This window comes from Grus americana, chromosome 7, assembly GCF_028858705.1.
Source record: "Grus americana isolate bGruAme1 chromosome 7, bGruAme1.mat, whole genome shotgun sequence".
NCBI classification, from domain to species: Eukaryota; Metazoa; Chordata; class Aves; order Gruiformes; family Gruidae; genus Grus; species Grus americana.
This window is the reverse complement of record NC_072858.1, coordinates 40,137,836-40,152,116: the sequence shown is the minus strand read 5'-3', so window position 1 is coordinate 40,152,116 and position 14,281 is coordinate 40,137,836. Positions and strand designations below refer to the sequence as shown.

Below are 14,281 nucleotides of genomic sequence, written 5' to 3'. Positions count from 1 at the left end.
ATTTGATGGTAAGAGTAAGTCTGAACCAATGGCTATTAAGCTGTCTAATAATACAAATGTCATAAGGATATAGCGTTTTTGAAGCGTGCCTCCGCTAGCTTTACATTTCTGTTTTATTTGCAGGTTGAGGAGTGAGGTGTTGGCCCTTCTGATGAAGGTGCCTTTTAATGTAGGCAGTGGTCAGTGCCAGAGCAAGCGGCCAAGTTAACGTTGCCAAATGGCATTTCTCACCCTTTCAGGACATCAAATTTGGTATAACTCCTGCCTCTGAGCCAAATGTAAGGTATACATCCATTCATCTCTCAGTGTGCCCTTTGAGAGTAGCTATAATGAGTCTTTAGATTATTGCCTTTGAACCTCGTCAGTAGGAACTGCCTCTGCCGAACTTCATAACCCCTTCAACCGTCAGCAAGTGGAATTACAGCACTAATGGCACTGTGAGTTGGTCTTATCTACAGCCCGCATCCATGGCATGTCTTGCGGCTGATAATCTCCATAGCAAAGTAATTCTTGTCCCTTGCCCCTGCTGCAACCGGTGCAATAAAATGTTAAGGGAGGTGCGTTGGATCGTTGCAGCTGTACTTCTGCCTTGTTGTTCATATAACGTGGGGTGGGATCAGGCAAAAAAGGCTCACTTCAGGGAGAGCCTCGCCTTTGGCACGTCAATCTTATCGCAGTTGGATTAAGACAACACATGTGATAAATCTTCTATATTGTGGGTGCAGCTCAAAGGTAAAGCTAGCTCCACTATGCGTAATGAGCAAGACCGAGATTTTCCTGCAGAGGTACCACCTCATTTTAGACACTGAGTTTTACATTTAAGTGAAGACCAAAGCTGCTCTGGCATTCACAGCTTTCTCATTTTTGTAACTGAATTTTGGTTTATTTCTTTGCAGATGTTGTGTGTAGGAGTGCACGTAGTTGAGATGCTAAAGATAGAGGGTCATGTGTAATTCTGCAGTGCTGCTCCCTGTGGTGTCTTTGTTGTGAAGCTAGTGGCCAGGTGTTTGGATAGACGTAGTTGCTAATAGTGCTGGTAAGGAATATCACAGACAATCTGTATGCCAAAACTTTAAGCATGTGTGGGGAGACCAGCGTGTCTTCTACCTTCTCTGTTGCCTTTTTTGCCTTTTCCTACAGTAGTCACCCTTCCTGCTATTTTCCGTTCTGCCCTTTTCTACCCCATCAAACCTTTAGCATTTTAAAAGCCTAAAGCTATAGAACCAGTATGTCTTTTTGTCAGGATCCCTCTGTTGCTGTGCATACAACATGGCAAACGTACCTTGACTGTTGTACCTGGCTGGTGTTAGTATCTGAACTGTTTACTGATTCAAGCTCAGAGCCTTCCTTGTTCTGCCCAGCTTCCTCCTGCGTGTCACTGCTGTCCTCCGCGTTCGACTTCCCTTCTGTCCCCACATACAGACACGCAGAGGCCTTGAAGGGGTCCAAAGTATTTTTTAACTTTTTGTTGTTGTTGTTAAAGTACACCTTAAAATTTCTTTGCCATAGAGTTCCCTCCCTTGTGAATAACCTTTCCATTTTCCCTTTGCTCCCTGTGTCTGTTACCACTTTGCAAAGAACGGGCTCTAGCAGTCTCCCTGCATGCGCGCACAGACTCTCGACTTCTGGACATTATGACTGATTTTTTGTTGCATGCTGTGTTCAGTAGTGCTTCCTCCAGAACAGAGTAAAGCATGTGTAGTAAGTAAGGGAACCGCGCTGAATTGTGGTTTAATTCCACAGGCAGGTGGAGAGAGGCAGGAGCTGATGGGATACGCCACCTTATAAGAGAACCTCCCACAACTGGCTGTGGTTTGGTGCCTGCACCCGCAAAGTGCCGGAGGTCCCCAAGCCATGAGTGGGATTCTGTAGCTAAAGGAGCCCTTCTCTTTTGGTGTGACTTGCTCAGTCGTGCAAATCACAAAACTTCTGACTGCTGTTTTCCTGATGCAGAGCTTAAGGTGGCACATACATACTGGTCAGGCCTTATTAGATACCCTCAGAGGACAGAGGATCTTTTCTAAAGTAAATGTTTGGCATGTTTGTGTGGAACAGGTTTTGTCTATAGTTCAGTGAAGCATGTGGATTGGATGTGGTTTGTTTGTTAAGAAGAATGTGTACATCTATATTGGCTATTTTTGCAGTAGATATGAGTTTCAGGTTGCTAGCAAGCTTTGCATGCGGAGCCATAGAGAAATATTTGTGAGATATTTCAGAATTTTAATCTTCTGCTTCTTCAGAAATGTTAAATTGCTTGTTCACATATGAAAACAATACTTCTTCTCTGTGCTGAAAAACCCCAGGAACCCCAGAACAAACCCATGACCAACATCCACATGTTAGTCTGATCTGCAGGTGATGGTATCTCTGGTTGTAGCTGCAGATCAGAGGGAAGGTTATGGAGTTTTCATCTTTGTGGTGAGTGTTGAAACGTGAGTCTGGTTTCCAGGCCTACCACAGTCACAGAGTAGGTGCTCTAGTCTGTCAAGAAATCCAGAGGATGAGGGAACTTTAGGCAAAGTCAGGTTATATTAAACTTTTCAAGTAATGTGTATCAATCCAACAGTGTGTGGGTTCTACTTCTAGGAATATTTGCCTGGTTTTTCTACCTTGTAGATTGTCTTCTTGTCTTATCATCAAAGCCAACACGCAGATTTGGATGAGTATGTGTTATAAAACCTTTTTTTAATGTTGTGATTGTTAGCAATTCACATTCAAAATACGGTGGGCGGGGGGAGAAGCTGTTGTTTCTTGCAGATGTTGTGGTAGTCTGCACATTGTTGTGTGGTAATATTTTTCTAGTTCTGGAAAGTATAAAAAAATCTAGCTTTTAGTAGGCGACTTGGCTTGAGAGCTGTTTTACGCAAATTTTTAAAAACACTCTTTGTTCGTTGGTACAGCAAACTAATGAAACAACTTTTCTAAGTCTGGTGGCTGTTTTAAAGTAACTGTCTTAGGCTCTAAAGATTTTGTTTAGTTTCCAAGATTGCACAACAGAACCCATTCAGAGATAATACTTTCTAGAAGGTGAAAACACAATTGCTGTTACAACTGTAAACTCTTTTTGGGACACAAAGCTCCTGGCTTGTTTTACTGTGTTTCCTCAAGTGGTAAGCTGAAGATGGAACCTATTTTGGATACAGTTGGCATTTTTACTTCCTTTCTAAACAAAATAAATTACTGTCTGAAAAGCTATGAATAAATCCTAGGAGAAAATTTCTTTTCCAGAAGTGAGTTTTTCTTTTTCCCGTGCAACTGATGATCTTGAAATTTGGAGCACATTTCACAGGGATGCACTTACTTTTCTCCATTCTTGCTCATATCCATCTCTTGAGTACCCTCAGATATTCAGTTGCATTTCTTACATGGCTACACAGCAATCTTGCTGACTGGAGAGGCTGTTTTGGGAGGATATATAGAAGTGCTCTTTCTATGCTACTAGTATAGAAATAAGTTCACAGGACATATATTTCTATTTTAGTTAGTGAGCAATGCATTAAACTTGGTACTAACTCCTTTAACTTCTTGGCATTGTTGGAAAAACAACTTATCAGTTATTTAAAAAGGGAGTGTCTCTGTAATCTTCCATAGTTGAATGATTTTTTTTTTTCTTTTTGGGTGGAACTTTTAATGTCAAATCCCAGTACTGTGTTGGCCTTGAGCAGAATTAGACCCCGGAAATCATCTGATGGCTAGAAAAAGAGGAATGCAAGCAAACCTCTGCTTAGGGTTTTGTGTAGGAGCTGCCAATTTCAACTCTACTGTGCACGTATTGAAAGCAGTACAACTGAGCAAACAGGCTGTCCCTGATGTGTATTTGCTGTTTCTGGGGGAAAAAAAACCTAATAAAAGCTGTATCTGTTAAAACTGAGCCCTGAAGGAAATGCTTCTCTTCTAGGTATACTGCAGCATCCAGATGGGACTGTCCTGAAGCAGTTGCAGCCACCACCTCGCGGTCCCAGGGAGCAGGAGTTCTACAACAAGGTGAGGGTCGGGCAGCTGGAGGGAGCTGCCTCGCCGCAGTTGAAATGGTGCGCGTGATTTGTGTAGAAGTACGTCCTTATTGTTGCACTTGGGAGAGCACAACCTAAATATCGGAACGGTAAGTCACTCACAGTCCTTCATGGCATCTGTGTGCTGTCTAGAACTTTCTCCTCTCTGCATGTCTGTCCCCACGCCAGAACTACTTCACTCCCAGGATTTAAGCTTGCTTATTTGTTCATGAGACAGCAAGGTTTTCACAGCACCTAAGATGTTATTGAAAAGCCGTGTATTATCTCCATCTATGATTAAAGGGTGGTATGTTTGATCCCATCTTTCTCATGTTGCTGAGTGTCTCAGAATTGGTTGCATCTAAGTTTAGCAAGTCTTACACTTCTGTTTAGTCTGGTTTATTGCTAGAAGTATTGCTCTGTTCACTGTATTAAAACTCAGCTCCTTTAAAAAAAGTCAATAAAAAGTGAAACTCTCCCGTAGTTTTAACTTTAGTTTGTTGGGTTTTTCCTATTGCTCATCTTCAGTTTGCTTTATCAGTAACTTTAATAACACAAACCAGGAAAGCTGTTGCTTGTTGTCTTATGAGGGTAAGTGTTTTTAGAGCCTCTTTATCTTACCAACCTACCTGCCTGTGATAGTCTGTCACGTGGGTTTTTTTTCTATATCTGCTTGATGTGTCATCCCTTTCCATGGCTTATTAGCTACAAAGAACTGTAGAAGTCTTCGTGTGGGATGAGAGGAGTCTTGAGACCCTCTTTTTGTTGTTTGGTTTTTTTCTTTTCTTTTTTTTTTTTCTTTTTGCCTTAGAAGGGTATTAATTTTAAGTTACCAAAAGAAGTTCTGTATTTTGTGGAAATGTCTCACATTAAAACAGACTAAGCAATGTGCTCTAAGTGAACAACGTGTTTGCATACTAGCATTACTCGATAATTCTCATGATGGGACTGCTAGACAAAACAGCAGCTCTTGAGTTAGTAGGAGCTCAGCAGGAGCCAGTTAAATCTAAATGTAAATATTTTTCTGAGGTTTCTCAGTGACTTTCATTTAGATGAGGTTAGGAAAGATGCAATCCAGCCTGAGCGGTAACTCGTCAGTAGAAGGAGAAAGCTTGAACAGACTCCTTTGAGTGCCAGGCTACTTACTCTTCTGTGAAGTCCTGTGGTACGGACATGCTATCATTGTCTAAAGCCAGCGGGTAAGAGGGGTAAGCTTAGATGTTAACCTTTCACAGCGCAGGCTTTATCACTCTGCCTGTCGCTTAGATTTGCATGACAAGCCCTGAGTAAGACCCTGGGCAAAATCTTTGACAAAAAGAGGTTTGTATCAGTGCCGTTGTTACTATGCCCCATCACAGTGGACGAACTTGTGTCTCAGTGCTAGTAACTTGCAAAGTTAGCTGCAATTATGTCTTCCGGGGCCTTGCTGGGTCACTTCCAACACTGAATTTTTTTGGTTATAAGCCATTTAGAAAAGGTGTTGGGCAATTCTTGAAAAATAATAGAAAAAGGTATATACACAATTAATTGTGCGTGGACTAGAATGCCTTTTTGTGGAAGAAGGGAAGGAGAGCAAATGCCTATACGTTATGTAGGTGAAAGTACAGGAGAAAGGTCTTGGAGATTTGTTGCTTCTCAACGATTAACTACTATCATGTTTGCTCTCAGGCGAGAACCACGTGATGTGGGATAGAGACACCTAAGCACTACATATGGCTGTTACAAGATGAGGATTACTGCGGATTGTGAGGTTCACTGTAAGGAACAGTTTCACGTACAGCTTGAGCTGATAACAGTAGCTCGTTGCTGCCAAGAGGGAAAGGCCTTCTTTCCATTCTTGCCATTTACCTTGTGCCGTGCTGGTGGTTTTTGGACGTTGGTGAACTGATTTGACTTGCTTTAAAAGACAGCAAAACTTCCTTGTGTCAGTAGGCTTCTGTTGGTTTTAGTGATTAAACTGATACGCGTTGGGAACAACAGCAAGACTGCCCTGTTTTGGTGACTGAGCTCAACACATCTTGTGGTCTGTAATCAGAGAGACATTATCACCTTGGAGTAGGCTAATGAGCCTCCAGAGAATGGAGGAAGGAGTATTTTACCACTCCTTGAGACAAGGGGTTGTTTACAACACACGTACAGGAGATGGTGAGAAACAGTGCAGAAATGAAACAAGTAAAACAAGACTGATGAATGCCAGGCTGTCGCTTTGTCAGGACTAGACAGCAAGTCCATTGATAAGATCAAACCAGAAGGTTACCCATTTGTGGTAATATGTGGATTAATCATTACTTTTTTTTTTCATTTCTGCACCTATTTTTCCATACGCACTTACAACTGTTTTGTCTAGTGATACATAAGTTTTTCTTCCTTTGCATGCTACCTTACCCTGGCCTGAATTAAGATTAGTACCCCAGTACCTGGGCCAAAAACAGGTGGGATTTTTTACTTACGGGTAAAGGGAACCTCCTCAGCTGAAGTAATTTTAAACCCCTGTAGTTTATGGTAGCAAGACAATGAACACGTCTCAGTTTCAGCTGCACAAGTCAGCTGGAGAGCAGCTATCGCAGGTCTGAGGCGGAAGTGTCTTCCAATGACCAGCAGTGACCAGGAAGCGATATTTCATCGTGCAGTCTTGAGTGCTCATGAGCTGAAGGTTGCAGGGTGTCATGATAGAAGACAGTGAGGCATTAACAGACAAGTTTGAATATAACCCTGGTATATTTAACTTGATACCAGGGTGGTATCAGGTAGGTACTATATTGGGACAAGACAGTCTTTTCTGAAACTGCTGGATTTGCCTTCTGCTGGATGTGTGAATGTGACAGAGGGCCATAGTCTGCATCAGCAAATCATCAGATGTTTTTATCCCTGGGCAAACGGTGGTTATTTTCTATTGAGCACAAAGCTGAGTGCCGATCAGGAGAGCCCAAATAAAATGAGCTTCCGTTTTGGAAGGGAAACTTGAGCAACACGCTGATCTGAAACTAGGATCTACAGGTCAACCTGCTCAGAAGTGGGTGGCAACTGGAAGTTCTGAATGATTTTGCAGGTCTTTGACAAAGTGGAAAACTGGAAAATCACTCCAGTAATTCCTACTCAGACTGCCATTAAATTACCTTTCTGTTTTTCAGCGTATTTTCAGTACAGCAGTTTAAAAAATAAACACCGTCTGAATACTGGTAGTATTTCTTAAGGGATTATTTTGTCAAGTAAACCAAATGTTACCTCTACTACAATAATAGGTATCATTCTCTAAGAATGGGGAAATGGCTTGCCATGATTCTGTGTTATGAGGGAGGGGAAAAGTAGAGTATGACAAGATTATCGTGAATACTTTCCGTGATAAAATGTAGTAGAACAATGAGCTGTTTGTAGTAATTATTAATAACTGACTATGTATTGCTTAACTTATCACTGGAGTGTGACTTTCCAGTAATGTTCACTTTCTGTTGAGTTCTGTAAATATGAGTAATTATCAAATCAAAATGATAACATTTGAATTTTGTTCCTGCAAACTCCCTTCCTGTACCTGAGGTCATGAGCTTCTTACATAGGCTGCATAACCACAGAGTGTTTTACCAGGTCTTCTGATACCCTTATCTGGTTAAATGATTAGGGTTTTTTTAACCTTGAATAGCTACAAAATACTTTGTTTTCAATAGATATGAGCAGCAAGAGAAGAAGAAGAGAATTGAAGTAAAAGGGTTGTGGTTTTTTAAGGACTATCTAAACTGGTGATCAGTCATTTCCATCTAATGGAAATACTCTGTGAGAACGTGTAGGCGGAGGCGCTCTAAAGGACTGCTTTTAAAGGAGTTTCAGGAGGGAGCAGTATGCAGAGATGTGGAAACAGGAAAATAGTGTTTGAAAATGCAGTATAATATATAATGTAGTAGTGCCCCATTTCCATTAAAGAAAACAAGTTGGTAAAAGGCAGTATGTGTTTATGGTAGGCTGCCTACGCATGCATACTAAGAAATCCACAAAAGCGGGCTACTCCTCGGTGCATTTTAGTATTTGGCTTCAGCCTGCTTTATGCCAGGGCGCGTTTATATGTGCTGAAATGGTTTGATTTAATTCAGCAGTGTTGGAAGAGGGAAGAAGCCTATCAGCCTTCCTACAGTGATCTCTTCTGGCAGATGATTTGGGAACTGTGAGAAAAGCATCCTTTGAAAAGGTTAGTGCAGTCACTGTATGAGGTAAAACCTCCCCGCTTAGCTGGGTACAGAGCTCTTGTCTCAAACGTGCCAGGCTGTACCAAGAGCACTGTGTGCTAACATAACTCACTCTCTTCCTATTTAAGAGCTATCCTCTTCAGCACAGGGTTTGTTTTTTTTTTTTAATTTGTCATGTTAAGAATGTAGCATTGCAGAAACTACTGTCCTGTTGGTGCCCCGAAGAGGGGGAGGAAGCTGGAATGTCAGGCTTTAAATAGGGCAGCTGCTTTTGTGGGCACAGAAAGATAGAGCTTGGGCTGCAAATATTTAAAACTGAGGGAGACAGGATTTACAGTTGTTGAGGTTACCTTCGTGACTACAGTTTCCTACCAGCTGTGTTTCTAACAGTAAGACATGGAGTGTTTCTTACGTTCAACAGAACAGGAGAAGGTCGCTGAACTGTGTTGAAATGGGAGCTCTTTCACTTCTGATTTCTGGCATTCGCTTGGTTGGGCTCTAAACCTCTGTTACTGAGCGTACCTGCTCTGAGCATGGCATACTGAAGTTTTAAAGGTTGCTAATGCAGTAGGTAATAAACTGGGATTGGCTGAACAGATCAATAAATGTTCCTGTAAACTTTTATTTGAATTGCCCTTCTGCTCTCCTATGGTGACAGCGTGATGCTTGGGTTATGAATAGTACAACTTCCCCCCTCATCCTGCCTGCCAAAAATTGTCCTGAGAAAGCTCTTGCAGCATTGACAACTTCCAGCGCTTACCTTTTTTCTTTTTCTTCCCCCCCCGCCCCTCTTGTTTGTCAGTGGCTGTATGTCAGAATAGTCATAGCTGGTTCTCATCATGTTGCCAAGTTCTAGCTCCGAATAATATACCTGCAATAGTATAAGGTTTCCAAGGCTGTTGTATTGCAAGTCTTATCCTAATTCTCAGAATTTCAGGGGGCTGGAATGTAAAGGCAGTTGGGCTTTTCCCAGTTGCAGCTCAGCTTTGGCCACCTTCTATCTCTACACCAGTGCTTGGGAACCCAGAGAGCTGATTCACCCCACGTACCACTGGGGAAAGATAATTGGGCTAGTCATCTGGCCCTTCTGGATAACAGATCTTCTACCCATTGCCAATTAATGACAACTCTGTTAACTGCTGTAGCAGTCGTCTGAAAGTTCAGGCTTCAAGCCCTGCTGAAACATAATATGAATGCAAGGAAGCTGTTACCACTGTAGATAATAGAAATTGTTTTGGACTCTTGTAACGTGTCCTGAAAACAAAGCCAGGATGTAAGAGACGCAAATAGCTCCAGCATGTAAAAGAGATTTAGGTTAGTTAGATGAGTGTCAGGCACTGAAAAGCTAGGAAGTAATGGTTTCATGGTTGCCCGCACGATTGTTGTTCTGAACTTTTGCTGGATGCATTATAATGCAGCTTTCAATAGGGCAACGACCTGTCTTTCTGTTTTGTTCCTCCTAAAGAACTTACTCATTTTACAACGTGACATAAGGCAGAATTAGTATAGTTTGTGCAACTTTTGCTGTCTCTTGTAACATTCAGTCTTTGAGTTTGTGACCAGAGAATAGTGTGTTAGTGAAGGCCAAATTACGTTGATGTTCCTGAAGCCATCGTTCCTTGCCCTTATGTCGTTCCAGAGAAGAAACATGGAGGAAGCATGGCTATTTAGACCATTATCAATAATCTTCTCCTTACTGTTTTATTTATTTCATCCTCAATAACCTGCTGCTACTCCTATGCCATGGCTTTTCATTGCTGCTTGATGCTTTCTTCTTTTTTTTTTTTTCTATTGTCTAATTTTAATTAGTATTCAAGCAGCTTCAGGCAGTGCAGAAGACTTCTGGTGACTTCCCTCCCCCTCCGTGGCATAAAATCAAGCCAGCAGCCTGAAAGATGTGTTTTGGCCTGGAAGTTTTTGCATAGAGTTGCAAGAACTGACTCATAAGGCTCAGCCCCCTTTCAGCCTATATAGCACAAATCACGATAAGGCAGCCTGCGTTCTGTAAACTGTTCTCTGCTAGTGACGGAGAAGGAAGGGGACTGGGGAGGCAAAGTACGTCTTGCTTCAGGATGAATTTACCCCATGTTGTAAACTCGGTTAACTGGTTTTGTAGTCTTGACTTAGATGATTATCCTCGACTGAAAAAAGGAGTGGATGATGGCCATCGTGCTGCTATTGTGTACTAAAATATCCTTATCCTGTGATCAAGTCTCCAGCTAAGGTTCTGATTTTCAGTCTTGTATGAACAAAGCTTGGAGAAATAGGATGCACGGTTCTCTGAACGTCTCATTTTGGGGATGCGATGCCTTGCCCAAACCTTTCATTGCTACCCCATTCAGAGCTGTAGCTCAATACCTGGAAAGTTGTTAGGTTTTTTTTTTTGGCCATGTCTTGGTCTGGTACATCCAGATTTGCTGTGTCTCCAGAAGAGGTAGCAGTACCAAAGTAGACAAATTACCTGTTTGCAAACACAGTGAGCATGTTGTGATACAGTCCATTTCTGCCCTTGGCATCATTTCTCCTGCTGAGAAACTGTCTGGGAGAGATTCTGTTTTGCTGGGGAAATAAGCAAATTTAAGTTCCCAAATCAGTGTGTGGAATTGCCTCACGGTCTATACTTTAAACCACAAGCCTAGACAGAAGTATTGTAATAAAAGGAAGGACACGTAGTGCTCCTCAGCTAATGAGAAGAAAATGGCTTTTTGACCAAATTGTGAAATATTGGCAGCTTGTATTCAGATCTTTTTCACGTTAGGAGTTGTCTAAGAGAGGTGAAGGATGAAGTGTAGGTCTAAATCTGCTGAGTTCCTACTACTGTCCTATAAACACTTAATTTTTTTGTACTTCAGATTGCTATTAAATGACTGAAAGCCTACTCTACCAGGACAGTAAGACTTACAAAGTATGGCAGATTTTTGTGATTCCTGCACTCTGTAGCAAAAACAAGTTTGGAAGGGATGCGCTGTGCAGTAGAACGTTGACCTAAAGGGGTCTGGTGAGCATCTGTTCCCTGTGCTCCTTGTATATCGTGTGTCACAGCGTAAACTACACCCTGCTTTAATAAATCTAAGAAAAAAACTCGTAAAAGGAGACAATAAAAGGCCGTTACTGCAATTTGATGCTATCGGGGAACTACTGGGTGGAGTTGGTAACAGACTGAGTAGTCTACAGTCCATGCTATGTAACTAAGCAGGAAGAAAAACCCAGTTCTCTTACCAACCTGATTTTGGGGAAAATTCCTTCCCCAGAGTAGATCTGACTGATAATAAAGCAAAAATGCACAGTTTTAATGTGCATATCCATGGTACATTAAATTAGGTTAAGTTACAGTACAGTGCTCCCGCTGTGCTAGAGGGTCTTGCAAGCACTAACTTTTTCAGACTGGATCAAATACTGTTTAAACTTCAGTTCAGTTATGAATGTTTCAGAATATGGATAAACTTACTAAAGGTATTTTGATGTTATACAGAAAATACAGTGCTTTGTGTATCGTAAGTTTATTTAAAAATAAGATACGGTTGGTGGGCTGCCAGTATGGGATTGAGGAAAGTGTAGGCTGCCTCCTTGAAAGAAAAAGAAAATAAATTCAGTCTCTCAAAATAAGAATTCCAGTTTTCAGATGGGGGGGGGGGGGGGGGAAGGAAAAGCTTGTAGTAGAAGAATATTGCATAAACCCAGGACTCTGTATGTGTGGAAGGACATGTGAATTACCAGTGCATACGGTGGAAAATAATGTAATGTTTAGGTGTGTTCTTGGTCATCCAGGTACCGAATTAACCATAAAAAAAATTAAAAAGTCCATTATGTATTATGTTGAATGTCCCACTGTGTATGCAACGTGCTTGTTAAAATTCCCGTAATACCCAGTAGTTAGGGAGCAATTTGGTAGCAATTATTTTTCCATCTTTGAATATTTATTTTTCTGAGTGTGTGTGTGTCTATTTTATATATATAGATGTGTATATATATATTTATATATATAAAAGTCTTCTTGAAGACAAAGCAAATGACTTGGCTCACCATGCCTGAGTGTAACAGAATCTGCTTACTCAGGTTTGGTTTTTTCTGCCTTCCTAGAACAGACTATGATCAAAGTCTTCCTAAGGTTTCTTAGTGTTGTTATTACTGTTGGTTTTGTTTGGGGTTTTTTTCCTTATGTTCTAGCACAAATTAGTGCTGTTTTCTTCCTTTCTTGCCAATGGTGAGCAAGGGGGTTGCCCGATGGGTTATTACAAACCAGCTATTTTGATGTTAATGTACTTTATCTAACAACTGAAAACCCCTCTACTTGGGTAGAAAACATTAGAATGGCTTTTGGGCTGTTAGTGCTTGTGGAAGGAGCCGTTGCATACTTTCCCAGAATCATAAGCCATCAACTAAAACTCCTATTAGTAGGTGCCGTTCTTCTCTGTCCATTTAAAAAAAAAAAAAAAAAAAAAGATTATTACTGCCTGCCTCTGTCTTGGCAAGTGTTCTCATCACAAAGGAGAGCCTGTTGCCTGCAGAGGAGCTTTATTTGTAGAAACTTAGGACTATAAATCTGACGTAACATTTGCAGGGTAGCCCTCGAAATGATCAATTTGGAGACCCAGCTGCAGGCGGGAGTTGAGTATTCTGCATTACGGGGTAGGGTATAGTAGGAGATGGTAAAATACATAGTTGCTGGTAAAATGCCAATAATTTAGATGAATAAATTTGTCAAAATTAAGGGGAATGCAAGCAAGTGTTTTTAAAGGAAGGCAAAGACATAATTTTAAGCATTTCAGAGGTACTGATGGCAGATGTACTCAAATGGCAGTTTAAACGGAGTGCCTTGGCCTGGCGTCATGAGGTGAGCCAGCTCAGGGTGCTCAGCAGGCTGTGGGACCAGCTGGATGCTGACATTGCTGCAGGGGATGGGATGAAAATGTGTGTGGGACTGTGGTAGCCCTGGCTCGGATCGACTTAAACTACGGCGAAGCTGCACCTTTAGGGTAATGCTGCAGTAGATTTTTTTTTTGTGAGGGCTGCCTCTTGCAGTATTAGGAGAAAAACAACCCAACGTATGTCTGTCAGGATTTGGTTCCCCTTTCTGTCTCTTTGAAATGTAAAATTAAGTTTTGCCTGTTTAACTGCTTCAGGGTTCCTCCCACCCCTTGTTCTCTCTCACTCCCTAGCTGGAATCTTCAGCTGTGATCGGATAGCTTTCCAGAAACAAAGAGTAATGCCTATTAATGTTCTCCAAAAGAGGGACAGCCGTACTGGCTTATTTTTTCCCTTTTGTCCTATTGTTCTACCATTTCATTTTTCTTTCAGTAATTTCAGTGATAATTTAAGCTTGAACTCTTGACTGGTTGGAGTAACTGGAAAAAAAAAATAAAAATCAGAAAGTTTGTATGAAAACATTCTGGCTGCTGTCTTTGTTCAATGTGCTTTTGCATCTGTGAGGATTTGGATGTGTCAAGGTGGTGGTTTCTGACCAGGTCTGTGTCTTCCTGTACAATGCTAAGCAGTATTCGTGTTGCACCACTTCGTGCACTGCAGTAACAGCTGTCTTTTGGCACAGTAGTAGTAAAAATAGATGAGAAAACTGGATGTACTGTAGTTCTTCAAGGGAGGTATGAATTGCCAAAATGACTTGACTTTTTTTGCCTTGAAATTTGCTGGATCTCTCTGGCCGCCGCTAGTAACTTGAGTTTTTTGCAGTGGGGTAACTTCAGGACAGGGTCATTACAGCTCTGTTGGGTCAATGGCGAGTGTTGTCAAACTAAGAAGGAAGAGTAAAAATGGGAGAAGAAGTATTTAGTGTGTTTCAATTTTAACTTCCTTATCCAGATGACCGACAATAGTATGTCTTAACCATTTTTTTAGGCTATGTTCTTTTTATTTTGGCCTCTTAAGTGACAGTACCAAACGTGAACTCTGCTCCAGCCTGTTGTACATGCATGTTGACATAACTGAACCAAAGAAATGTAGATTCTGGAGTAGAGACCTCGATGTGCAATTTGCCGTGTACTTTTGAATTATATTCACCTAAGAGTCTCATAACCTACTTAGGAGGCTGCTTAGCAGGTGTTAACAATCACCTGCACTTTCCTGGGTATCTTCTTTAAGAATATGTATTTTTTTTTT

General features: G+C 41.3%; 1 protein-coding gene across 1 annotated transcript in view; it reads left to right on the top strand.

Annotated features, from left to right (window-relative positions):
- Positions 1-14,281, top strand: part of IPMK (inositol polyphosphate multikinase) — a 44,379-nt gene that overhangs the window by 1,197 nt on the left and 28,901 nt on the right. Inside the window, exon 2 of the mRNA XM_054832316.1 lies at positions 3,899-3,984. Within this exon, the coding sequence (XP_054688291.1) occupies positions 3,899-3,984 (86 nt within the window). The remainder of the gene's footprint in view (positions 1-3,898; positions 3,985-14,281) is intronic.